This window comes from Miscanthus floridulus, chromosome 2 (assembly GCF_019320115.1).
Source record: "Miscanthus floridulus cultivar M001 chromosome 2, ASM1932011v1, whole genome shotgun sequence".
Taxonomy (NCBI): Eukaryota; Viridiplantae; Streptophyta; class Magnoliopsida; order Poales; family Poaceae; genus Miscanthus; species Miscanthus floridulus.
Genome location: NC_089581.1, coordinates 3,845,675 through 3,873,622, shown reverse-complemented (window position 1 = coordinate 3,873,622; position 27,948 = coordinate 3,845,675). Strand labels below are relative to the sequence as shown.

Genomic DNA, 27,948 nt, shown 5'->3' with positions numbered 1-27,948 from the left:
AACTGAGCAGCGAACTAAATAGACTTTCGTCGTCAACGAAGTTTGAGTCATCAATCCTCACGTGTTTCTCAAAGCAGCGAACTAAATAGACTTTCGTCGTCAATGAAGTTTGAGTCATCAATCCTCACGTGTTTCTCAAACGATTAGTTGTTTTGTAGATAATTAATAAAGTTATATTGTATTTGTAAAAAAATAATTGCTTGAAAAATCACATACTACAATGTCAAATAATTAAGAACAAAACATGAACATTAGAATACTTGATGTTTTGTCGTGTCATTCTTGATTATTCGCCTTAGTGTCAATTTTTAATGTAAATTAACATGTTATGATGGGTAAAGATTATCATTTGTTTTCATATTTTTAACTTTATTATAATTGAGTTTTTATTCAACCTAAGAAATGTATGTTTTCTAGTATAATCCATAATCCATAATTATACAGAGAATGAAAACATATATTTGCTTCATTTGACTAGGCTACTCTTCTAGAAATGTAGATTCGGCAAGGTCAATGGCACGAGCAACACCTGCAGCCTTGTTTAGGCACTCTTGGTGCTCGTCATCTGGTTTGCTATCAGCAACTATGCCAGCTCCGGCCTGGAGGTGAGCGACCCACTCCTGCCGTGACTTTTTGTCCGTGTAGGAGTACATGGTGTCAAACCGAGATGCAGTGGGGAATACGATAGTGCGAAGAGCGAGTGCAATGTCCATGTCACCGCAAAATGAAATTCCTCCAAAACCACCACTATACGGCCCACGCATATTCACTTCTAGCTGATCAATCAACTCCATTGCTCTCACCTGCTTGGGTTCACAAAATGACATGAGAAGTCAGACTCAAGACAGCTTCAGAGAAAAAAAAAGAAAAACAAGAAATATTTGCCAACAACATCATTTGAGGGGAAGACACCACTTGGTCAAAGGTCATGCAATTAAAAATATTAATGATATATCCTAAATTATTATAAGTTTCTTAATGTTTACTAAAACTCATAAATTTACAATAAGCTTATCACCAATTTAGTCATATTAGGGAGGTTGACATTAATGATGGCAGTGTGGCAGGCTGGCAGCTAAGTTGCGAATGTAATAATTACTGTTTGCAATAAATTATCTAATAATAGGCAAAATTTTATACCTGCGAGTAACATTTTGCACACCTATTAAGTATGATACCTATGATTATCTACATGTGTGAGTTGGTTTATCACTAGAACAGATATAATTCCTTGCATTTCAAGCACCCGTATCCAAAGTAGAATCTAGACTCGCACCCGTGGATGGAATTTTGTACCCATATCCGCGGGAAAGAGTGTTCGGCTGGCTGTAAAGCCGCTGGTGCTGATTTGTATGGTTGGTTTTTTTAGAGAGAAAAATATTGTACCATGGCTTATAAGCCAGCGAATAAGCTGGCTGATAAGACCAGCCGAACACTCCCATATATTTCATCACATTAACAACAACTCTTGTATGTTTTATAGTTGCACGTGTTTAGCTAGTCTTGGTGTATTTAATTGTTCTTTCTAGAGATTGTGTATATTGATATTATGTTTTTCTCGACTTCTATCATATGATATTCCAGTTGTTGCATTAAATCCATGACTCCTTTCTCTAGAAAGTAAAGTTTTGTTTTAATAGTGTGTGGTTCAGCTAATGTGTAGTGGTTTGGTGTCAAAATAACATTGAGGGATACGATCATGTTTGTTCGTTCCTTGGACATTAAGGGATACAATCATGTTTGTTCGTTCCTTGGTTATGCATGCCTACTACAGGTTCAACAAGTTACCTTTGGAGCGCCACTAACTGTTCCAACCGGCAATGCAGCTCGTAGTGCATCCCAACACGTAAGATCATCACGTAGCTCCCCAGTGACCTACATAAGTTTAAAATAGGCATGTTTCTTAAAAATAATTATTGATAATACAAAACGTAAAAAGATGTTAAGTTCATACTATATAATTGATATTCTACTACTTACCACAGAAACAATGATAATAAGCAGTTAATGGTAAGCTTGTATTATATGATAAAGACGATAATTGTTTAACTAATACATCCATGAAAATTGTGATACTGCTGAATTTTGTTATCATCGTAAAAGAAGACTCACAGTAGAGCTGATGTGCATGACATGAGAATATCGTTCAATATTCATCAATTTCTCCACCTTTACTGAACCTGGTTTGGACACCTGTACACGTGACAAGTTCATTGTAGATGAAACAAGATAGCCGTGTAATAACTATAATAACTAATAAACAACCAAACTAACTTTTTTCTAAACCATAATACGACAAACACATATAAAAGTTTGTCTTATCTAAATTGTAACCTAATCAAGTCCTTCTCATTGATATTGCATGCATTTCATTAGTAGCCACTAACAAAAGTGTAAAAGCAATGAGATGTGCCTAATGGAAAATTTATCTATTTTTGTTGTTATAGAGAGTTGCTCAATTTGTTTAAACATAAAACTGAAAATATAATTGTACACAAAAGTTAGATTCATGGCAAGTGGCAACCATCTGAACATTTCACATAAAATATCTCTACTCTAAAATTTTTTGCATCCCTATCCAGTTTCTTAACATGTTTACCATGCTAAAAATATTTAGTTTTAGAGTCGACTATATATTAACATAAAGCCATGACCACCCTAGTATCTTGTCATCTAGAAGCTTCTTGAAATCACGAATATTATTCTCAATTGCTTATTAGAAGATAATGAAGAAACATAAATGGCACAACGACACGTATTCTAAATGAATTGGAAATAAAGTATGCTAAAAAAATAAAATGAACAAGAAATGAGAAAAATGAACCTTTCCAACATCATTTCGGCCAAGATCTACTAGCATAATATGTTCAGCACACTGCTTTTCATCAGTCAAAAGCAATTGTTCTAAAACTTTGTCTTCTGCTTTTGTTTTGCCTCTTCTTATGGTTCCAGCAAGCGGTCGATTGACTATTGTCCTCTAAAAAAATATAATTATAAAAAAAGAAAGTTCATTATGTTCACTTCACCATAATATTTCCTTTTTATAATATTTAAGACAGTGCAATAAACAATGAGATTAATTTGCAATAACATAAGCATATGAAAAGGTAATATAATTTAAAACTGCATTGACTCTAATAACATTGCTAAATAACCAGTTTTGGGAGTTTTGAATTCATACCTAATTTTATCACATCACATCTCAATTATGTTTTCATTCATTATTTTAAAAAAATAATAAACTATGCTACTATTTTACACATGCTACATCATCGCTATAGACATAAAACAATTTCTAAAAAATAGGGGTAAAAGTATAACTTGGAGATATGTTCTATATTTCACTATTACCTTTTGCACCCGAGTAAGAATTTCAGGACTTGATGCCACCAGAATACAACCCCGTGCCTAAGAGATGACATAAGAGATGAATCACATGCATATCAATTAGTATATGTTGGCCAACATGTTATGAAAAAACAAAATATTTTGCATGTATTATAGTCACCTGTAGATAGGCCATATATGGACTAGGATTTACGATGCGCAATGCACGATAGATTTCAAAGGGGTCGGCGAATGTCCGTCTCTCAAAACGTTGGCTTAGAACTACTTGAAAAATGTCACCGGCCAAGATGTGTTCTTTAGCTTGGACAACAATATTTTTATATTCTTCTTTTGACATCGTTGAATTTTGCATTACTGAGCCAATGTTTCCAACACTAAGTTTTATAGAACCAGAAGAAAGCGTTGGGCTACAAGAAGGATTAATAACTGATTAGTAAAATAAGCGCTAGTGAAAGAAACGACGCTCATGAAAAACGATGAGTTATCTAAGTTTTATAACTCACACATTGAGGCAATGTAATCTTGATAACAAAGATTCAAGTCGATTCGTTCCATCTTCATATGCTTTATCAATAGAATGATAGCAGTCCGTCCTCACCCAATGAATAACATGTGTTTTCTATAGCAAATAAAGATTAGACTGGTAGGCAACAAGATCTTTACTCTCATAATTTGCCAGATATGTGGTTATTATTGGTATTAAACAAAAGTAGAATTGAGAAAATAAATCTATTTGAAAAAAATACATTGTTCCTATATGGTGTAGTTTTACCTATTTATAATGTTAAAATTACCCCAAAAAATCACCGTAGAGTGGTTGGAAAATTTTGATATTTAAGAGAGTGATAACATACGAAAAGTCAATCACCATATGTGGTGGTGGATAATTTATAAAAAGTGCAAAAAATCATAACAAGGAATGGAGTGGTAAACATTTGATGACATAATCCTACACTCTTATAAAGCTAAACCCCACTAGAGATTTCTCTTAACATGCAAGCTATTCACATCAACAATCTACTAGAACTTGCAATTATAGCCAACTAGCATATGTAATTATGATAGTTATCTTTTCATCCACTAACATGCATTTAGCTTTTCACATCGATGTGTCAAACCATTCACCAAAATTAATTTAAAATAGTTTCATTCATATAACTATAAATATAAATAGTCTAATTTCTTTTAAAATTATCTGGAATCCCCGCAACAACGCGTGGGGTATTCTCCTAGTTCTAATCATGTCCAATGCTATACCATATAAATACAATTTATACGAGAACATATAAACAATTTTTAAGTTATTAATTTATTAGAGAGAAATATGTTAACAGATCAACCTTTCATGATAGCAGAATACCAGTAAACACTCGGATGAAGAGTGTGCATTATTATGCCGCATGCACTCTTATATTAGTTTGAGTAGCATCATAAGGAAGAAAGCAACATTTCTAATTTGAGTACACTAACCCTGTATAAAGTTACATACATCTATTCCAAATTATAGTTCACTTTGGTTTTGTCCTAAGTCAATATTTTTAAACTTTGACCAAGTTCATATAAAAATGCTTCAATATCTACAACATTAAATTAGTTTCATTTGATTGTCTATGAAATATGTTTTTATAGCACTTTATTTAAAGTTGCAGATGCCAATACATATTTTTCTCAAAACTTGGTCAAAGTTGAAGAAGACTTAGGACAAAACTAAGTGAACTATAATTTGGAACGGAGGGAGCACAACGCCATCTGATTTACAAGCATGCACTCTTATAATAGCTTGAGTAGCTTCATAAGGAAGAAAGGAACATCTATAATCTGAGTATGCATGTTGACCATGTATAAATTACAAATTAGAGTATTATCTAATCAACCGAAACATATAAAGGGATGGTGTATATGGTACATACCTTTTCAACATGATCAAACACAATGACATCACTATAGAGGCCTAAATGAATGTCAGGAAGGTTCCTATCGTCATGCGGTGCCTTACTAAAAGGAAGCTTATTTGTTTCAACATAACGTACTGTATCATATGAGAAGAATCCAACCCATCCTCCTACAAAATATCATAAAAATGTTGTGACCATAATTGATACAAAACAAAGAGCCATCCCCATGTCTTCCCTACAGAGCATTAGCTATTGAAGAGAAGTAATATTAGTATATCACCAAACAATATTCTAGCTATTGAAGAGAAGTCAAATATTACAAACTTTGACCAATAAAATTATTCAAATTACATACAAGATTAGGACATGAAACTTGTATCAATAGACTTATATCCAAAGTGCCTCTAATGTGAGATTGATTTATTAGCAAATGACAACATACAGTAAGAAAAATTAATGGCTAAAATCTATTTTGTTAGACTTTTTCCTCGTTAAAACACTCTTATCATTTTGAGACGGAGAGAGTACCAACATGCGCATGGAGAACAGGACAAGTATAGAAGGTGCTACTGTAGAAAGTAGAGGCGACAGAGGATGTTTTTACCTCAAAGGAAGTTCACAGATGTATCATCTATGGCAAGTGACAGTATGACAACAATTTAAGATAACACGAATCACAGCTAGCATTCTCATTCTAAATCCAGAGTAACAGTAAGGGGGAAAAAGTGTACCACAAAATGCATCAGGGAGGCCGTCAGTAATGTGCGGGTTCCACTGCTCCATGATGGTCCTGGGGATCTTCATCGGATCAGGCACGAAGTGCTCCCTCCTCGACTTCATCTCATGGTCCATCACTGTCACATGGTTAGCCTTGGCCACGATCTCCATGGCAGGCTGCGCCCCGACCACGCTGTACCTCCCCTGCAAATCACATGCTCGGTGAAATGTCTGGACTACCAGGGCCGAGAGCCGGCCGGGCGGGTGTCACGGATAGCGAATCTATTACTCACCACATTGGTGCCCTCGGAGCCCTGCTCGACGGACTCGAAGAGGAAGCTGGGCGCCTCACGGTCGTCCTCCTTGACGAGGCAGCGGTACGCGAGCACCGGCGTGAGGTGATCGGAGAAGATGCACCTCGTGAGCGGTAGGAGGTTGCAGCCCTCCGCCGCCGCCGTCCGGAACTTGGACTCCTGCTCCCTCACCGCTGAGCGCACGCACGAGAGACGAGACCGTACCACGGCATTAATCAACCAAAACTGCAGCATACCCAATCTTAATTCGGCGGAACAGACAGCCTCGGATCGAGGCACAGGCACTCACCGACGGCGTCGAGCTGGTGGAACGTGGCGGTGGTGGCGCGGCAGGTGACGACGGCGTTCCCCTGGCGGCGGACGCTCAGCGGCCGCGACGACGGCGCGAGGCGCAGCGAGAGCGCGAGGCTGGCGGTGGCCATGGACTGCAGGCGGAAAACAGCAACGCAAGTGTGCCGATGGTTGTTGAGGGGACGAGCGACAATGGATATAGATAGCGGCGGGGCGCGAGGGAAGAGCACGCGGGCGGCGGGCGGGGGCGATTGGAGTGGAGCGGGGGAGGGCGCGCGGACGCGGCGGGACACGTCGTGGCAGCGCCTGGCTTTTCGGCGTGGCCACCCGCGTGCTCCGCCAAAGAGGAAAGAACGGATTATGTTGTGTTGTGGCGCCCCGCCCACGAGGTTTCAGGCTGCTCGCATGCTTGGATGGATGGACATGCATGTTTTTCTCTCAACTCTTCTGTTCAGCGCACGGATTAGGATGTTTTTTCTCCCCTTTTTTCACCTTTTGGTGCATTTTTTCGGGGGTGAAAATCCGAATCATCAAAGCATCTTTTTTATCAAAGAATGTGCCAATGCATTGGTAGAAGAAGTCAACTTGAAGCTATGTCGAAATTCAAATCAACAAATAGCACCGTTAATTAAATAAATAAAAAAAGTTCCCTTTGCTAAATCGGTAGAACAACTTACCCTGAGTGTTGCGGGAGGCATTGCCTTTTCGCCACCCCGCCTTGCCGTCAGTGTTTTCGCATGACTGCCTTTCAGGAGACCGGTGGTTATCGGCAGGTAAGGCGAAGGTCATTTCGTCTCGGCTAAGATGTCAGGCTTTTCGACCTTCACACCCGTAACCCGCCAAAGCGGCGAGGGCATCCTTTTGCTCATCATGATGCTTTTCGTATGATGATATATATGTGTTGTGCACGTTGGCCCTTTTCGTCTCCATGTTATGAAGGGGCGAAAGCAGCCGGAAGGACGAGAGCTGCACGGCTCCCTCGGCATGGACCCCACTTATGTCAACTGCAGGGCGAGGAAGGGGAACTAGACGAGGAAGGAACCCAAGGCGGAATTGACCAAAGAGGCCCCGGGGGGTATGGAATATGCTCTAGAATCTGGGCAGTTAGAAGGGCACTTTTGTCATTGTAAATGGTGCGGATGTGTATAAATGGAGCTGCAGGAGAGCCGTGTAAGGACAGGAAGAATGAAACCCTAGTTCTTGCAATTACTGATATTCGTCATTCTAGCGTTCCCTATTCCTTTCGTTCGTTTGTCTCTATATTTTGGGTTACTTAAGCGACAACCAGGTGTTCGAAGGCTAAGGCCTAGAACAACACTGAGGTAGGCTAGTACATTCATATTGAAATCCAAATCAGCAAATAATGATGGTAAATCAGAGAACAAATCCAAAAAAGCTATGTTAGATAATTGAGGACTTGAATTTAAATAACCGAGTTTGTATCATAGGAAACCTAATCAATTCAGATGAGCAGAAAATGATGAGTCAATAATGTATTTCCGAATACAACTGCGAGATATACAATTACTCTTTATATAAAGAGAGGGAGAGATAAGGTGTACAGTCCAAAAATAAAACAAAGAAAAAACAATCAATATGCTAAAAAACAGATACGGTCAGCACACGCGCATGAGTTTGGAACAAACATACATAAACGATGGGGACCCGTTTATTACAATTACCAAGGGATATTTTTGTTTCGTTCCTGAGACCACCAAACAAATTTAGGTGGTTTGTGGCTCCATGCCGATCACTGTTGTTACTTTTTAGACTGGCCCTATTATGAGGATAAGTTATACTGGGCCCACTACGCCCGACGACAAATGGGCCGGCCCATAGTTTCAGCAACAATAGCAAGGCAGCGACCCCTATAGAGGAGAATTGGCAAACGGGCCAGCTCATCTTGATGAAAAAATTTCGTCTTCGAGAAAAGATCTGTTTCGTCTTAAAAAAAGTTGTTTCTGCGCTCACGCAATTTAGAGCAACCACAACTTTTTAAGTCCCTGTCTAGAAGGGGTTAACAAATCACATGACGTGACGATAGGTGGATAGATGGATATCTGGACCCGATTTGGATTGGACTTTTCGACTCTTAGGGATGTTGAAATTTTGTTGTTTTTTCTTTAAAAAAACTAATGAACTGTGGTATTGGTTGAAGAAGTATTTCTTTCTATGTACTCCCTCCGTCTCAAAAAACATGTAATTGTAGTGTTCAAATCTTGTCTAAAAAATGTAATTCTAAGTTGTGGTCAGCTTTTTTTGAGTAGGCCCCACCGAATAAAAAAAACACGTCAGAATATTATAGATATTTTAATGTTGTTGTGTGATTGGTATTGTTTTACCACTGTTCTGAACTTCCAAAGAATACCCTAGATAGAGGGGTAAAGACTAAATTTTACACTTGTGCTAAAATGGCCTTGAAAACCGAGATTCTCATATTTTGTGGGAACGGAGCGAGTAGTAGTAGTGAAAATTGGGACAAAAATAGCACACAGCCAGCCTCTAGCATTTAAAATTTATCAAAAAAAATTCTGAGACCTACGGCGTTTAGTGCTGTTACACAGTCAGCAGGCCCAGCACACAGTAATTCTGTGTCATGCCTGACGCAGCAGCGGTGGCCACGTCATGGCGTCGACAAAAAGCTGAACAAACCCTCTATGTCCTGTTCACCTGGCAGTTGACTGATTTATTATGAGAGAAAAATACTATTTATTAAATGAAAAAGTACGACTTATAAGTGAAGCGAACGTGACAATATACCACGTGGACGAGAGAGAATGCAAAAATTAGACTCGCTAGCGACTTAGGCTATCCGCACCACGACCTGCAAACGGCCCGGCACCGCGCGCGGTAGCATGCGCGCGCCCGCACCAGCCGGTAGCGTACCGGCTGCACAGTGCAGCGCCACTCTCAGCGCGCGCAGCACGCATGCTATACACTGTAGCGCGGAGAGAGAGAGTTGGTGAGAGAGAAAGGGGGAGGGAGAGGAATAAAATATGGAATAGTGGGTATAAAGTATGGGATAGAGATAACACGGGTGCGGAAGAAATATGTATAGAATAGAGAATCTCGATAATTAGGATAAAATATTTCTTTTTAGAGATGAAAATAGAGGTGAATGAGTGCGGATAGCCTTACAAGCAGCTGGCTCGCACAGAACCCGAAAAGCTCACGGTCAATGACACTCTCCGTCCTTTTACATCCATCATGTATAGGTAGCGTTTTCTTCTTTTCTTTTCTTTTTTACTTTCTTTCCTCTGTCGTCGCTATCGAATTGGAGAGCTCCTTGCGGACGTCCTAAACTGGACTACCTCCGTCTCTATATAACTATTGTTTTTTTATTTTTATATTATAAGTTTAACTAAATTTATATAAAATACGTGTAACATTTATATCTCTAAATAAATTTATTATAAAAATATATTCAATGATCTATTTAATGATATTAATTTTATATCATAAATGTAACATTGTATTGGTGTTGTTCAGCCGTGTTTACCACTGTAGCCTATCACCGGAACTTTTGAAGAGTACCAAGTCATTTTGCTTTATCTTGATTGTATTACAAACCTCATAATAACAGATACGGAGTATAAATAGTCCTTGTGGGACGGATGTAGACGGAGGGAGTATCAGCGATGCATGGAAACAAGTTCGGAGCCTAGCGCATCAGTTCAATTAAATTCGATGAGTCGGTGACGACGACTTGGGTACCGAAAAGTCGCGGCAAACAGCAGCGACGCGTGAGATCGACGGATCGGGAGCCACCAGCGCCCAGCGGCGAAGCTTGTTCGTGGCGGCGCGTGGCGGCTGGGCCCTTTTCACGACTGTAATAACAAATCACAAAGCAAGAAACGGTGCCAGTGGTTAATACATGCTACTCCGTCAAAAAAAAAAATGTAATTCAGCACATAGCATGGTGTCATATTTTAATACCTTAAATTTGATCAATTATATATAAAAAAATATCCATATTTATGATACGAAATAAATACCAGCATATTAATTATGAAAATGTATTTTTATAATAAATTAATTTAAAGCTATAAATATGAACATTATTTATTAAAAACTTGGTCAAACGTGAACTACTCTTCATGACACGTAACTCATAGTTGCATTTTTTTTCAGGACAGATGGTACTCCCTCCGTCTTAGAAAGGATGTAAATGTCACTTTTCAATGTAAGATTAGTATATGTGTAAAATTACGTATTTGTCCTCTCTTCTATCATTCTAGAAGTGGTTGTCTTTTGGAATATTCTTCTCATGGATCATAGTTTTTAGTCACGTAAGGATATTTTTATTGGTGGGTCCTATTGAAAAATGTGATCTCTAACTCTACAATTAGCCCTTGTTTAGTTCGCGAAAAGTTTTCCTAAAAAGTGCTACAGTACCCATCACATCGAATCTTGCGATACGTGTATGGAGCATTAAATGTAGACGAAAAAAAAAACTAATTGCACAGTTTGGTTGGAAATTGCGAGACGAACGTTTTGAGCCTAATTAGTCCATGATTGAACACTAATTGCCAAATAAAAACGAAAGTGCTACCGTAGCTAAATTTCCAACTTTCCGCCAACTAAACACGGGCTTACACGTTTTTTGAGATAAGATTTGAACGCTAGGATTACATGTTTCTTGAGACGGAGTAGTAGTAATAGAGTGAGAAAGAACAGAGAAGAGGAATATACAACTCCATAAAGCTCCTAGGATCCGCGTAAGGAGAGCGCTCTGAATACTGTTTGGCTCCGGCTGCCGAATCGTGTGCAGCCACGTAGGCTGAATTCATCATAAATCAGAAGTCGAATGTGGCTCGGCATATGCTTTACGATGATCCTTCGTACTAATCCTCTACTACACGGCAATTGACAGATACTGTAAAATGTGAGCAAGGTTGGCCATCGGCATCGCAAGAAGGAAAAAAAGAAGTATACTGCGAACATATGCTAATATACTAATAATATGTTTTTTTTTTGAAAAGTACCACTAATATTTTTTTTTCAAAGATACTACTACTAATATTATCGGTCACATACAAAAATGTACAGACAAGAAGAGCATGCCAGTCAGGCGTATACATGTGCCGATCAGTTTGCACCGACTGGGCCCGCCTTATGATTGGCAATCTGGCATCGATCATCTGTCTGGATGATTGTTGGGGAATCTCACGTCTCCGTTACGAGGGGAAATATACTCTTTTTTTATTGTCCTTACTCGTGTAATCAATTTTTTTTACTACTACCTCCGCTCCAATTTGTAACTGCTTTTGGCTTTCCAAAATTCATACTATAGCTAAAGATAAACAAGTAGTAAATATACTTGCTTAAAAGGGAGTTGTTGCCATGGTCAAGGAATTGCTTGAAAGGCCAGCTAAGAGAACAGAAAAACTATTCCCCAACTTAAACCTGCTTCAGCTTCAACTCCACTGCTTGTTTGTCAGGGGTACTTCACATGTTTAGAAATCCTGTCCGGAAAGAGAAAACAAAAGGAAAATCCTTACTCCCACATAATATAAGTGCATTCTAGTGTGTTTTTTAGCAATTAAACGAAAGGGGTACTTCTAACTTGATTTTACAATTTATGGAATTTCTACGTATCCATGGCTGTCTTCCACATGGTTAAAAGATGTGTTGTTTAACTTGTACAAAAAAAGGAAAGTGGAGATATAATAGCACATAATTTTGACACTGCCATATTGTCCTTCAAATTCCTTAATTTTGAAATATAATTTTAAATGCTTCAACACACCGTATTATATGTTTGGATACCTCTCTGGTTATAATAATCAGATTACATAATCAAAATTTGATCCAAACAAGATTGGTTACATGACGGATTATTATAATCAAAATCTTAGGTTGGAGAGGATTTATGGATGCTAAAAGTCCAATTGATTGCTTAACTTGTCTGACCATAAAGGATAAAATAAGAATTTCTCACTTTAACCAATCATAATCAATCACCATAATCATTAAACCAAACACTAATTATTATATTCCATAATCATAATTATTAGAATAATCGTATGTATAATCTGGTCTATAACAATCGATAAGTGATCCAAACAGGTCCTAAGACAATAGGAGTATCTGTTAGGAGCACTATGCCAGTAAAATTCTAGAGCACTGTGCCAGTAAAATTCTAGACAAATCACAGAACCACTTGCTGCAACCCAATCTCCAAAGACCAGTGCAGAAGCAGATAAATAAATATCAACACAATCGATGCCAATTTGCGTTTAAAATACGGAACTGCAGTCGGTCAAAATTCAAAGTGCGCAAGCGTGTGGCTCTTGTCGCATTAGCGTAGCCCACAGCAAAACCTTGTTAGAAAAATCTGCCTGCTCAGCCTGAGCGGTGGGCACATTTCTTTCTCGAGACGTGGCATGTGCTTTGCCCAGCAGGTAAAAACCATTTGCAGGCAAACAAAAACGACCAGCCTAATAACCCAATGATCGGTGGGACCAGATGCTAGCGGTCCCACTGCTCCGTCTCATATTCGCTGACAGCCTTGGTGCGCGTGGTCTCCGCGAACCGAGCTCCCTCCACATGACGTGTGGGTCCACGGACGGCACTTAACGGGACCCACCTGTCCGCTTTCGCTAACCACCTTCCCGACCCCAACCGCCACGGGGTAAAATCGGAAAGGATTAAAAAAATCGCCGCCGCCGCCCGCACGCAAAAGCAAAGCAACCGGGGAAAAAAACAGAGAGTTCATCAATTCAACTGAACAGCAAGCGCACCTACCCTACCCGCCGCCCGCCGCCCGTCGCCGCCACCGAAGGCGAAGACCTATCTCCCGGTCCGGCGCGATGGCCGCCGCGGCCCGCCACGTCCCTGGGACGCGCCTCCTCGTGGCGCTCCTGCTGCTGGCGCTGGTCGTCTCTGGGCACTGCCTGGACGCGCACCACCGCGGGCTGAAGCGCCGCCGGCGAAAGCACGAGATCCACTCCCCGATCAAGACGGTGGTGGTGGTGGTGATGGAGAACCGCAGCTTCGATCACATCCTCGGCTGGCTCCGCCGCACCCGCCCCGACATCGACGGCCTCACGGGCCGCGAGTCCAACCGCCTCAACGCCTCCGACCCCTCCTCCCCGGAGATCTTCGTCACCGACGAGGCCGGCTACGTCGACTCCGACCCCGGCCACGGCTTCGAGGACATCCGGGAGCAGATCTTCGGCTCCGCCGACACCTCCGCGGTGCCGCCCCCCATGTCCGGCTTCGCCCAGAACGCGCGCGGCATGGGCCTCGGCATGCCGCAGAACGTCATGAGCGGGTTCAAGCCCGACGCCGTCCCCGTCTACGCCTCCCTCGCTGACGAGTTCGCCGTGTTCGACCGCTGGTTCGCCTCCGTGCCCACCTCCACGCAGCCCAACCGCCTGTTCGTCCACTCGGCGACCTCCCACGGCCTCACCTTCAACGCCCGCAAGGACCTCATCCATGGCTTCCCGCAGAAGACCATCTTTGACAGCCTCGAGGAGAACGGCTTGTCTTTTGGCATCTACTACCAGAACATCCCAGCCACGCTCTTCTACCAGAGCCTCCGCCGCCTAAAGCACCTCGTCAAGTTCCACCAGTACAGCCTCAAGTTCAAGCTGCACGCCAAGTTGGGGAAGCTGCCAAATTATGTGGTGATTGAGCAGAGGTACTTCGATTGCGAGATGTTCCCAGCAAACGATGACCATCCGTCACATGATGTGGCAAGGGGACAGAAGTTCGTGAAAGAGGTGTATGAGACACTGAGGGCCAGTCCGCAGTGGAACGAGACAGCCCTGATTATCACATATGATGAGCACGGTGGATTCTATGACCATGTACCTACGCCGGTCGTCGGAGTGCCCCAGCCTGATGGAATAGTTGGGCCTGATCCATACTACTTCAAGTTCGAACGGCTTGGGGTGCGTGTTCCCACCTTTCTCATCTCACCTTGGATCGAGAAGGGCACTGGTGAGTACTTCTTGTGTTGAATTCTTATTTTTCCTGCCTAAGCATGGCATACTGAGAAACAAAAGTTCAATAGAATTTTGAAAAATTTGATGCCTGGCAATACGTACTATTGATTTAAATTAGCTTCAGGTAGGAACTAATTTTCAAGGTCAGCTTGCGTTTTATTTGATTGAAGCTATAGTACAAATATTTTAGAGCCTCTTTGGCAGGGCTCCTGCAGGGGCTTCAACCAGGAGCCGTGCCAAACGCCTGTTTTGGAAAGGGCTCCGCATGGGGAGCCGGTTAAGAGCCGGAGCCATTTTTTGCCTGCGCAGGAGAAGCCTCAAAAACGAGCTTCGCGCGGCTCCTTGCTGTGGGTTCATGTCGTCTAGTGCGAAGGAGCCGTTTTGCCAAACGTTTTCCAGAACGGCTTCAGCTCCTCCAGAGGAGCTGCTCCTTCAGAGGAGCCAGAGCCGGAGCCATTTTCAGAGGAGCCAAAGCCCTGCCAAACAGGCCCTTAATGTCATTGGATTGTTATCAACATTTTATAAGGACAACTTCACTGTAAACTTAGCGCAGCAACATTCAGTGTAGAGGATGCTGTAATTTTCCTGGTACTAGTAGCTGTTGGTGAGCAAATGAGTTTAGTCTTTCAGCTTCGAGGTTTAATACATGTATGGGAAGTAGCACTGCAAAGACTTTATCAACTATGTGAATAAAATTCAGACTTCGTCGACTTGTGTTATGGTGGAGACATCCTATATGTCTGGCAAGCAGTAGTCCATGTGGAGAGTTTGTTAGATGTAACTTATATAAGTAGCATTTCAACGACCATTCTCATGAAAGAGGACTGAGCTGCCTTTTATGCTATTGGTATGCTATCTCTGTGTTTTGAACTTTTGATTATGCTTATATTAATGTTAACAAAATTAGGAACTTACATTTGCTGAACCTATTCATCAGGAAATTATGCTTCCAATATTGAGCTGCATGTTTTCACCAGCAGAATTCACACCTTACTTTTCATTTCTGCAGTGATCCATGAACCAAATGGTCCACAGGAAACCTCACAATATGAGCATTCGTCCATTCCTGCAACAGTAAAGAAGCTATTCAATTTACATTCTAACTTTCTGACAAAGAGAGACGCATGGGCTGGGACCTTTGAGAACCACTTTAAAATCCGGAAAACACCAAGAACTGACTGTCCAGGTATGTATTTATGGTAGTTTGGTATATGTGTTATGCCAATGGAATAACAATTATGACATTTTTGGCACTATACCTGCCACGTCGGTACTTTGTCAATGAACTTTTAACAAAAACGAAGGTCGACTAATACTGTAGCATGTTCTGCTCCTGGAGTTATCAACGGGTAGATGTGTTCGCGTGGACAGCTATACTTGAATGATCAATTTTACTAGGGTCCTAATTAGATACTCTTTTTTCTCCCAAACAGAGAAGCTGCCAGAGGTGACAAAGTCACTGCGACCATTTGGTCCCAAGGAAGATTCATCTCTCTCGGAATTTCAAGTGGAGTTGATTCAACTTGCCTCACAGCTTAACGGTGATCATGTACTGAACACGTACCCAGATATTGGCAGGACCATGACTGTCGGGAAAGCGAACCGCTATGCAGAGGATGCTGTCGCCAGATTCCTGGAAGCTGGTCGGATTGCTTTGAGAGCTGGTGCAAATGAATCTGCTTTGGTGATGATGAGGCCTGCTCTCACCAGCAGGGCCTCAATGTCCTCTGGTTTATCATCAGAGCTCTAATAGATCGTTCCACAGTCTGTCCATAAATTACGCATCGTCACCAGCAGGGCCTCAATGTCCTCTGGTTTATCATCAGAGCTCTAATAGATCGTTCCACAGTCTGCCCATAAATTACGCATCGTCATTCGCTCTGATTCAGCTGTGGCCGAATCAGAGCTCTTTTGTAACGTGGTAAGAGAGCCTACCTCATGGTGTAGTGCAAATATGATATGATAGCATCATGTAACATACAGCATGGTTTTGTAAATAGACGTCTGGATTCTGATACAGTATATGTCAAAGTCCCCGTCTGGATAATGTGTAGTGGGGATTTCTAAAGCATTGTGGAATTGTACCTATTCAGCCTGTACTGTACCTGCTTGTCAAGCAGTTGAACTGCACTTTGGTGTAATGTATAATATGTTATTACTTAAACAATATGTTTATGTGCCCTCAAAGCTCAGTGCTGTGATATGCAAGTGACTATGTGTATGTATTCAGAATTTAACTAGTGTTCGTAAACAAAATAATCTGTTTGATTCATGTCCACGCATGAGGGCTCGACGGCTCCCAGCCAGAAGCTAGAAGTTGAGGCAGGAAGTACTACCACTAGATGACAAGAATGAGTGGCGTTGGAGTTGCAGAAGGGACGAAGACGACAAGAGGTTTAAGAAGGCAGCCCCCGCCACTATCCATTCCCAGCTACTGCCACTGCCAGCCATCCATTGCTCCGTTGTCGCTCCGTTGTCCGTTTCCACAAAATCCAATGGCGCTCAGGCTCTCCCTCGCCTCGCCAGCAGCTGCACCCGCGGCCGCCACATGCCGCTGCAGCAGCGCAAGCTTCCTCCGGCCTCACCGAAGCAGGAGGCCGCGCGGCTGCGTGGTGGCGATGGCCGACCTGCTGGGCGACCTTGGCGCGCGCGACCCCTTCCCGGAGGAGATCGAGAGCCAGTTTGGGGAGAAGGTGCTGGGCAACGTGGACACGCTCCACCAGATCCTCATCCCCACCCTCTCCGCGCTCTCCCTGGCAAGCCTGCCTCTGCAGCCCAACGCGGAGCCGCTCTCCCTCGACGACGCGCGCAGGCTCCTCTTCAAGGTCGTCGGCTGGAGGCTGGTCCTCTCCGACGGCGAAGGCGACGAGCAGCGGCCCGTGCGGCTGCAGTGCGTCTGGAAGGTGCGCGACGAGCACTGCGGCCAGGAGCTCATCGCCAGGATCAACGCCGCGCTCGACGGCGCCGACCACGCCCCGGCGGCCCTGGTGTTCGAGGCCCCCAACCAGGTGACAGCCGAGCTCTCCACGCCCTCTGCCGCGGGCGACAGCCTCACCGTCAACGACTACATCGTCGCCGCCAGGATAGATAAAGTCAAGACGCTCGATCTTATCCCAAAGAAGCGAGCGTGGGCATGAGCGGCTGATGATCGATCGATTCTCATCCCTTCCTGTCTCCTAGTGTTTTCCTTGAATTTTGTATACCGAACGAATGAACAAGCGGGAAAGATTCATTCCTCCCTGAACTTAAATCTCTTTCCAAACAAATGAGAAATTGCCAGATGGTTTCAGCAGCTGGAGAGTGAGGACCCTAAACATGGGCATCTTCATGTCAAGCATGGGTCGTTGAGAATGTCTGAAAACTGATGTCTGGCATCTTCATGTCAAGCATGGGCTGTTGAGAATGTCAGAAAACTGATGTCTGGAAGGTTGGATTACTGATCATCAGATAATTACTTAGGTCGACTGTGTTTAATTTTGATTGGAACAATACTGCAAAGATGTTATTATGTGTTTCTTATTTCAAAATTTCAAGGACAGAAATTTTACTTATTTAGTGCAGAAACATCCATTCACTGTGGGTAACCCAGAATGCATAGTATGACATATATGAAGGAGAACCTCATAAACAAGCATCATTCCTGCTATCTATCATATACATGCCATAAAACTAGAAATGTTTAGAGAGAAACTCCTTAAAAGCACAAACCTAAAAAAATGGTAATAAACGATTTTGAGACTTAGATTTAAGAACAATATGAAAGAACAAACAAATTAGTATCCTCTCGTATGAAGTCGTCACCCTCAAGTAACAGAGAGCTGAAAACATTTCTTTTGCACATGGGCAGAGGTCCATGGCACCCAAAAGGCCAAAACACTTCTTACAATATTTTGTTGGCCCTTACAACACCGGCTTTACAAAATTGTTTCAAAGAGTTTCTTCTAAGTAGCACTTCAGGTCAATACCAGGAAACCACTACTTCAGCCTCACTCAAGTACAATGTAGGCACTGGTAGAAAAAAAAAATCCATTCAGCTAGTGAGAGTGTGAGACCTATGTAAAACATCAGTTGGAATAAAGCATGCTAACAAAAAATGATTAGATATAAGGAAAAGCGGATACTGTCAGATTATAAATAGCATAATAAATTCTCAAATACAGACTTATCAACAGAAGAAACAGTAACTTAAGGATAACCTTCAGCCATGTGCTAGGCAGAACAAGAAACTAACAAACCCGCGGATTAAATCTCTAGAAGAATTCAAACCCAGCTCCTCCATAAATAACCGTAACTTAAATTTGGACTATGAGCAGTCAAAGATCACCGGTGATTCTATTGCAGAAAACAAAATTGAGAAGGCCTGCACAGTGGACATCTTCCAATGAGGCAATGAGCATGAACAGTTCCACCATCCGCCTAAAACACAAAAGGAGATGCAAAAACTATACTCTAGAGGGCACAATACCAGCACGAGCTGTAGCATAAGCATCTGCAAGGCCAGGAACAGAGTCCTTGTGACAGTCGATGAATCTCAATTTGAAAGTTTCCTCTCCAAATTGAGTAAATGTGAAAAGGTTCATATTGGTACTCAGCAATCCCTTTTCCTGCAGGACCTTCATGACATAATGACGTGGCACTAGCCTCTTCTCCAGGCTGTATGTGAGCAGGACAGGCCTTTCCACAATGTATCGTGGCTCCATTGCAGCCTCATTGACAAAGGAACTCAATCTTGCAAAGAAGAATCTCGTCAGATAATCCTAATATAGCTGGCTTCTTGGACACTGCAGTGGAAAGCTCTAACTCAGAACAACCAAGAGTCCTCTTAAAGAACTCAAGCTTGGCAGCGACCTCCTCTCTGGAATTCCTAGCGAGGACCGCCACCACATGCCTGAACATCCGCGAAGTGGGTGGCACCCTAAGTTCTTCCGCCCGTAGCAGAACCTCCTTCACGTGTTCCGGGCTGAACACAAGCAACCACGGGCTGATTGAAGTCAGCTTGGTAAATCTCGAACACCCCACTGACGAAGCAAAGCTACGTTAGGCTTGATTAACCTCTCAGTACTCGCCGTGAGGAGGGCCCTGTTCCTCTTTGCGGCCACCAGGACCTGTTCAAACGAGCCATAGAAGGAGATGAAGAACTCGAGCCTGGAACAGATGTCACCCTTGCGAAGAGCGCGTGAGCTGACCATGAGGAAGCGAGTGATCTGGGGAACGGACAGACCGACGCGGTCGCGGAGAGCAAGAAGGCGGGGGTCGATGTTCTTCACAGAAGCACGGAGGAGCAGCGGATCCGCGGAGACGACGGCGGTGATGTCAGCGCGGGAGAGGCCGGCGCCGGAGAACAAGGCGAGGATAGCATCAGGGTTGGAGGCAGAGTTGAGACGGGAGTAGGAGAGCTCATCCAATGGTCTCCTGGATACAATGGATAATAACTCGCGGGACAACTTCTTGGACACCTCGCGGGCTTGGGCTGGGGCGAGGTCGCAGGCAGCGACGAGGTAGTCCTCGAGGGAGAAGGGCGTGGGGAGGGTGGTGGAGGTGGAGAGGAGGCGCGACGCGTGGGGGTGGATTGGGGAGTGTCGCGTGGAGGCGGCGCGGAGCAGAGGGAGGAGGCGATTTCGGAGTTGCAGCATGTCGGCGGCGGAGGGGAGGCGGCGGCGAGGAGGCTGCGATGCGACGGCTCGCTCGAGGGACGCTGCCCAGTTGGACGCGCATCCGCGGCGGCCGACCCGGAAAGCTCAGGCTCCTAGTCCTTCTGTTGGAGGAGGAAGGAGATGATGGATTCATCATTTGTATGGGCTGTAGCCTGTGGGCTAGTCCATTGGCCAAGTGCCGCGAGTAATTCATTTAACCCATCTCCCCATGAATCAGATCAGGAAAAATAACTCTTTTTCACCGCCTCAATTTTTTTCACGGTCGTCCCATTTATCTTCCTCGTCTATAAAACTGTTTTTTTACCGCTCTCAACTTTTAAATCAATTTTTTCACCATAGACCCATAGTTGATGACCCAACACTTATGTTGATAAATGACATGACAACATATACTTTATGAACCAAGAACTTAGATAATTTGTTTCTGAATTTTTAGAGTCCGTTTGGAGATTAAATAGATTATCTTATAAGATTCAAATATAGTGTTACAGGAAGAATTTTAATTTCAGAACTACAAGAGGTATGATGCCAGATAAAAGTAAAATGTTTCGTGCTTGTTTTCCGGGAGAGTGAGGAATCTTTTTTCTTATTCTTATTTGTTTGTTTTTTGATGCAGTTTTGATTGATAGTATGCTATCAAGTCCTTTTTTTTTTTTGTTTGGCCAATTGTCAAGTGCTGCACATAATCTGAATGGGGCTAAGATTCCTGGGAGGATCATGAGGATTAACAATGTGAACAAGTACAATAACTCATTTTTCATGTCTGTAAACATGGGCATCTTCATGTCAAGCATGGGCATTTTCTGTGTACAAGCATGGGCTGTCGAGAATGTTGAAAACTGATGTCTGGAAGGTAGTGTTACAGATCATCAGAAGTAATTTACTAAGGTCAGGCTGTGTTTAATTTTGATTGGAACAATACCACAAAGATGTTATTATATGTTTTTTATTTCAAAATCTTAAGGACAAATTTCCATTTATTTGGTGCAGAGACATCCATTAACTGTAGGATCATGCGGTAATTCCCCTCCTACAGACAGTTGCGAGCTGCTGTTAATCCAGAATGCATAGTATGGCATATATAAAGGAGAATCTTATAACCGAGTATCATGCCTGCTATCTATCATGCACATGCCATAAAAGTAGAAATGTTTAGAGAGAAACTCCTTAAAAGCACAAACCTAAAAAATGGTAATAAATGATTTTGAGACTTGATTCGAGAACAATTGAGACTTAATTTGAGAACAATTGGCTACCTATAAAAGGTTAAATCCTCTTTCTATATGTTCTGTGGAAAAAAATATGAAAGAACAACAAATTAGTATCCTCTCATATGAAGAAGTCTCCCTTACAACTTCTTCCCATTTATTTTCAGCTCTCAAGTTACAAACCAAACAGACAACTATCTTTTGCACATGGCAGAGGTCCATGGCACCCAAAAGGCCAAGACATTTCTTACAATACTTTGTTGGCCATTACAACACCGGTTTTACAAAATTGCTTCAAAGAGCTTCTTCTCAATAGCACTTTAGGTCACTACCAGGAAAGTACTAGTTCAGCCTCAGTCAAGTACAATGTAGGCACCGGTAGATACCAAAAAAAAAACCCATTCGGCTAGTGAGACATGTAAAACATCATTCGGAATAAAACACGCTAAGATACTGTCAGATTATAAATAGCTTAAGTTCTCAAATACAAACATATCCACAGAAGAAACAGTAACTTAAGGATAATCTTCAGCCATGTGCTACGAAGAAGATGAAACCAACAAAATGTGCATTAAGGATCCAGAATGCCAAACACAACTCCTTCCTTAATAATCATAAATTAACCTTGGACTATGACCAATCGGTGATCACTAGTGGTTATATTGCAGAAATCAGAATTGTGGAAATCTGCACAGTAGACAGCCGCTCATGAGCAGGAGTCGCAGTTCCACCATCCACCTAAACCACAGAGCGAGATGCTTACATTACACTCCACCGCAACAAAATCCCGACAGTGGTACTCAAGTTAGACTTTGCAAAAGCTTTTGACTCTGTCTCATGGGACAGTACTATAAAAATCCTGGCTGCCAGAGCTTTCCCAGATAGATGGCTACAATGGATGCAAATGTTGTTCTCTTCATCTCACTCAGCTGTTTTGATCAATGGCTGCCCGGGGAATTGGATTACCTGCAAGAGAGGTTTGAGACAGGGGGATGCTCTTTCACCGTATCTGTTCGTGTTGGTAGCTGATGTTCTTCAACGACTCATTAAGCATTCCAACATCAGACACCCTGCTGTAGATGGCCCCTGCCCAGTGTTGCAGTACGCCGATGACACCCTCCTACTGGTGCGAGCGGAAATAGTAGACATCCGGAGACTCAAAGTTACTTTGGATAGCTTTGCCATGGCCACTGGTCTCAAGATCAATTACTCCAAGAGCACGCTTGTGCCTATGCACGTACCGCAAGACCGCTTGGAACGGATCGTCCGGCTCCTCCAGTGCCAGCAAGCAAGCTTTCCTCAGGTGTACCTTGGCTTACCACTCTCAAATGTCAAGCTTAACCTCGCCGCCTTCGCGCCCTTGATCTCCAAGGTCGACCGGCGGCTCTCTGGGTGGCAGGCTGCGCTGCTCAACCACCAAAGCAGACTTGTTCTCATCAACTCAGTTCTAGACGGTCTGGCCACCTATATGATGCAGGCTCTCGCGCTGCCCTTGGGAATCATCTCGGCCATTGATAGCAGACGGCGAGCTTTCCTTTGGTCCGGCAAAGATAAGACATCCGGTGCAAAATGCCTGGTCAAGTGGGACGATGTTCAGCGGCCTTCCTTGGAAGGAGGCCTCGGGGTAAAGGACCTTGCCACTCAAAATGCTTGCCTCCTTTTGAAGCTTCTCCACCGTCTTCACCATCCTGAACAGTCAGCTTGGGCTGCTTGGGTCAGAGAGCACAAAGACATCCTCAACATGTCCGACCATGGTGATGGCAGTCACTGGTCGGCCCTCAGATCCTTGCTACCAGCTTACCGGTGTATCACCAAGGTGCAGCTGGGCGACGGGCGGACTACGTCCTTCTGGCATGACTCTTGGTTTGATGGTTCGCCTCTCGCTACTGTCTTCCCCTGCCTTTTCTCCCACTGCACGAAGCCGGATGCCTCTGCCTCCGAGGTCCTCACCATCAGTTTGCAACCGATGTTGGTCTCCAGGCTGTCACCACAAGCAAGTGAAGAGCTGCATGCCCTCAATAAAATGATCAGCAACATCACTTTAACACAAGCTCCGGACAGCAGATATTCCAAATTTGCCGGCCAGCTGGGAACTCTCCATGCTTCAGCCGTGTATCAGGCATCCAAGACCATGGGCTCCCCGTGCAATTTCTCTAGCTTCATTTGGAGAAACCGAGCGCCCCCCAGGGTACGTTTTTTCGGCTGGTTATTGGTAAACAACCGCATACAGTGCCGTTACAACCTCCACCTCAAGCATGTCCTCGACGACGACATTTGCCAACTTTGTGGTAATGCGGCAGAGACTGCCGATCACCTCATCTTTCGCTGTCTGGTTCCTTCGGCTTTCTGGAATCATATTGGCTGGACTGGGGTCAACCTTCCGGAGCCAACTCACCTATGGGAGATGCCACGGCCACCACATATCCCAGCTAAGCACTTCCCGATGATGATACTACTGTGTTGCTGGCAGATTTGGAACCATCGCCACGACGTCGTCTTTCGCCATCAGCAACCCTGTCTGAGCCGCCTCCTGTACAGCTGTAGGGAAACATGTCGCCTATGGAGCAGCCGCCTTCGTTTCCAAGACCGTTCAATTGCTGATCACTGGTGTAATTTATTTGTCATGAATTAATGCCCTGTACGATTAAGACCATGTAAACTCTAGGTGCCTGGCACCCTCCATTTACCGGCTTGCCGGAATCTATGGAAAATCATTCAGGTGGGGCTCTCCCCCCTCCGGTGAAGTCTTCAAAAAAAAAAAAAAAAAAAACATTACACTCTAGAGGGCACAATACCAGCACTAGCTGCAGCATAAGCATCTGCAAGGCCAGGAACAAAGTCCTTGTGACAGTCAATGAACTTCGATTTGAAAGCCCCCTCTCCAAGAAGAGCTAACGAGAAAAGGTTCATATTGCTATTCAGCAAACCCTTTTCCTGCAGCATTTTCATGACATGATGCCGGGGCACTAGCCGCTTCTCCAAGCTTAATATGAGCAGGATAGGCCTTTGCACAATATATTGTGGCTCCATCGCAGCCTCATTGACCAGAAACTCGATCTTGCGAAGAAGAGTTGCATCAGATAATCCTAGTATTTGTGGCGTCTTGGACACTGCAATGGAAACCTCAGACTCACAAAAACCAAGAGTCCTCCTAAAGAACTCAAACTTGACAGCAACCTTCTCACGGGAAAAACTGCCGACGATTGACACTGTTTGCCTAAACATCTGCGAAGTGGGAGGCACCCCAAGTTCTTCTGCCCGCAGCAAAACCGCGTTCCGGGTTGAAGGTAAACACCCAAAGGTCCTTTAGACACACCTTAGCAACATTTGGAACACCACGCTGACGAAACAGAGCTATGTTGGGATTGATTACCTTCTCAAGGCTTGCCGAGAGGAGGCCCCAGCTCCTCTTTGCGGCCACCAGGACCCGATCAAACGAGCCACAAAAGGAGATGAAGAACTCGAGCCTAGGAGTGACATCGCACTCGCGGAGAGCGCGTGAGGCGACCAGGAGGAAGCGAGTGATCTGGGAAGTAGACAGGCCGACGCGGCCGCGTAGAGCCAGAAGGCGGGGAGCGAGGTTCTTCACGGAAGCGCGGAGGAGCAGCGGGTCCGCGGAGACGACTGCGGCGATGTCGGCGCGGGAGAGGCCGGCGCCGAAGAGCAGGGCGATGATGGCATCGGGGTTGGAGGCGGCGGAGATGAAGAGGGAGTGTGGGATCTCTTCCTTGCGGAATGCTTTGGATAACCTGTGGAATGCCTTCTTGGACAACTCGCGGGCTTGGGTTGGTGCGAGGCCGCAGGCGGCGACGAGGTAGTCCTCGAGGAGGGAGAAGGGTGCTGGGGCGGTTGCCCCGTGGAGGTGGAGATGAGGCGGCACGCGCGGAGTTGGATGGGGGAGGAAAGCGGGGAGACGGCGCGGAGCAGAGGAAGGAGGCAATTTTGGAGGAGCAGCATGGCGGCGACCCGGCGACGGAGCCGCGGAGGAGCACCGCCGCGCCAGGCCAGGTGAGAGGATGTGCAGCAGGACAGGCTCGCAGAGTCGCAGTCGAAAGCAGGCTACGCGATGGGCTCGAGGGACGCTGCCAGCCCATATGATGGGATGAGTAAAGCTCGGCTGACACACAGGCTGTGGCCCAGTTGGCCACGCATCAGCGGCAGCCCAACCAGAAAGGAAAAAAAAGGTCAATTTTCCGTGGTCTGAGTTTACTACTGATTACTGAACTTCACCAACTACTAAACTTCAAAGACAAACATCTTTCTCTTAGAACCGTTCAATTTACCTCCGTATCCTGTTTTGAAGTGGCTTGGCGTTTTGTTTTCTTTTCCCGAAAAAACAAGTAAACACTTATATTTTTTAAACTACAAAAAAATCTCTAAACTTCTCAAAATTTTGAGAAAAATCTTAGAGATAGATTGGGATAAGAAAAATATAAATAAAATATTTAGGTCCCGTGAAAATATCTCTAGATGCCTCAAAAAATAATGTTAGTTCTAAAAATAGGAAAAATCTAGAAAATTCACAAAACATTATAATAAATTTCTAAACATGTTTTTGAAAACTTTTCTGAACAAAAAAAACAATACACAATTAACATGAATGCATTCAGCATTAATGTGTGTTGCATTCATATTGCTCGCAATCATATTTTTACGTGCAAAATTTTTAAAACGTGTTTATATACCAATTATAATGTTTTAGGAATTTTCTAGTTTTTATAGATATTTTCCCCATTTTCATAGAGCTAAGCTTCTAAAGATATTTTAATGAGCTCTAAATATTTTATTTGAACTTTTCATGTGCTAATCTATCTCTAAGTTTTTCATTCGAAAGTTTTAGAAACTTAGAGACATTTAAACCATATCAAGTACCTATCCAATTTTTTAAGGGTTAATTGGATTCATGCCATTATAATTTTTGACGTTCGGAGAAACGCCATTAATATTCGTCTATTTTGAAGCATGCCATTACGATTTTTCGTTTGCCACAAAAATACCACTGAATACGTATGGACGTAGCCTGATGAAAGCTCTAGTTTGGTTTTGGTTAATTGATGAAACCCTAAGTGATAACCTAGTTTATCAAGTGATTATGAGATAGGTAGCACTACTCCAAGTGATGAAGCAATGACAAAGATCATGACGATGGTGATGGCATGGTGATGATCAAATGCTTAAACTTGGAAAAGAAGAAAGAGAAAAACAAAAGGCTCAAGGCAAAGGTACAAATGATAGGAGCCATTTTATTTTCGTGATCAAGACACTTAGTGAGTGTGATCACATTTAGGATTGATAGCCGTACTATTAAGAGGGGTGAAACTCGTATCGAAATGCGGTTATCAAAGTGCCACTAGATGCTCTAACTCATTGCATATGCATTTAGGATCTAGTGGAGTGCTAACACTCTTGAAAATGTTTGTGAAAATACGCTAACACATGTGCACAAGGTGATACACTTGGTGGTTGGCACATTTGATCAAGGGTGGTGAAGTTTAGGTGCAAGGGCAAGAAACTCCACCGGCACCCTAGACAGAAAAATTAGAGGTCACTGTGAGTGACCGGACGCTGATCTTGGGTGGACCGGCGCGTCCGGTCAGGTGTGGCAGAGAGATCGCCAGTTTCGGTGTTGCACCGGACGCAAGACCTGAGATGCACCGGACGCTGGTTTCTGCGTCCGGTCAAACTGACATAGCAATACAGTGACTAAGGTTTAGCACCGGACGTTGGTCTGTGTCCGGTCAAGGTGGACCGGACGCGTCTGATCGAAGAAAACCGGATTTGGACCCTTACTGTAAACGACCAGACGCTGGTGGTTCAGGGTCCGGTCAGTTTTGCCGGAGCGTCCGGTCAGTTAATAGCCGTTGTGATCTAGCGGCTCAAGTTTAATTTAGAATGACACGTGGCTTACATCTGTGGACTGGACGCTGTGTCCAGGGTCCGGTCAGTATGACCGAAGCGTCCGGTCAGAGCGCGTTTTACCCAGTGAAGGGGTACAACGGCTCTATTTCGTGGGGGCTTCTATTTAAGCCCCATGGCCGGCTCAAGCTCACTCTCTTGCATATTTTCATTGACATAGCAACCTTGTGAGCTTAGCCAAAGTCCTCCCACTCATCTCCATCATTGATTCATCATCTTTGTGAGATAGGGAGAGAATCCAAGTGCACTGCTTGAGTGATTGCATCTAGAGGCACTTGGTATTCGTGTTGCGCTGTGGATTTCGCTTGTTACTCTTGGTGGTTGCCACCACCTAGACGGCTCGGTGCAGCGGTGGAGGATCGGCATGAGTTGGTGATTGTTCGTGGCCGTCTCCGGTGATTGTTAGGGGAGTTGTACCTTCTCCGATGGAGCGCCAAAAGGTAACTCTAGTAAATTGCTCGTGTCATTGAGTTACCTCACTTGTGGGTCGGTTCTTACGGTGTCCTATCGTGTGGACGAGGTTTGTGAAACACCTTTTAGCCGCCGAACCACCAAGTATTGGTCGACACAACGGGGACGTAACGTGTTGACAAGCACGTGAACCTCGGGAGAAAATCGATTGTCTCTTGTCTTTGGCATTCTTCCGATGATTG

The 27,948-nt window shown here is 43.8% G+C and overlaps 3 protein-coding genes and 2 pseudogenes across 3 annotated transcripts; 2 read left to right on the top strand and 3 right to left on the bottom strand.

The window, feature by feature from the left end:
• Positions 1-354: 354 nt before the first annotated feature.
• On the bottom strand, positions 355-6,971 carry LOC136515344 (anthranilate synthase alpha subunit 1, chloroplastic). Its single transcript, XM_066508965.1, has 11 exons — positions 6,564-6,971; positions 6,254-6,447; positions 5,975-6,164; positions 5,259-5,410; positions 3,852-3,967; positions 3,509-3,755; positions 3,352-3,408; positions 2,825-2,977; positions 2,113-2,193; positions 1,789-1,875; positions 355-803 (listed from the first exon to the last, which is right to left on the bottom strand). The coding sequence occupies exons 1-11, from the start codon at positions 6,694-6,696 to the stop codon at positions 480-482; spliced, it is 1,734 nt and encodes a 577-aa protein (XP_066365062.1). The 5' UTR covers positions 6,697-6,971; the 3' UTR covers positions 355-479.
• A 6,266-nt stretch (positions 6,972-13,237) lies between these two features.
• On the top strand, positions 13,238-16,684 carry LOC136515362 (non-specific phospholipase C1-like). Its single transcript, XM_066508978.1, has 3 exons — positions 13,238-14,512; positions 15,527-15,703; positions 15,951-16,684. The coding sequence occupies exons 1-3, from the start codon at positions 13,378-13,380 to the stop codon at positions 16,265-16,267; spliced, it is 1,629 nt and encodes a 542-aa protein (XP_066365075.1). The 5' UTR covers positions 13,238-13,377; the 3' UTR covers positions 16,268-16,684.
• A 237-nt stretch (positions 16,685-16,921) lies between these two features.
• Positions 16,922-17,790, top strand: LOC136515372 (probable pterin-4-alpha-carbinolamine dehydratase, chloroplastic). Its single transcript, XM_066508982.1, has one exon. The coding sequence runs from the start codon at positions 17,013-17,015 to the stop codon at positions 17,652-17,654; it is 642 nt and encodes a 213-aa protein (XP_066365079.1). The 5' UTR covers positions 16,922-17,012; the 3' UTR covers positions 17,655-17,790.
• A 356-nt stretch (positions 17,791-18,146) lies between these two features.
• LOC136515352 (uncharacterized) lies at positions 18,147-20,430 on the bottom strand (annotated as a pseudogene).
• Positions 20,431-24,142: 3,712 nt separating this feature from the next.
• LOC136537687 (transcription termination factor MTERF9, chloroplastic-like) lies at positions 24,143-25,436 on the bottom strand (annotated as a pseudogene).
• Positions 25,437-27,948: the final 2,512 nt, after the last annotated feature.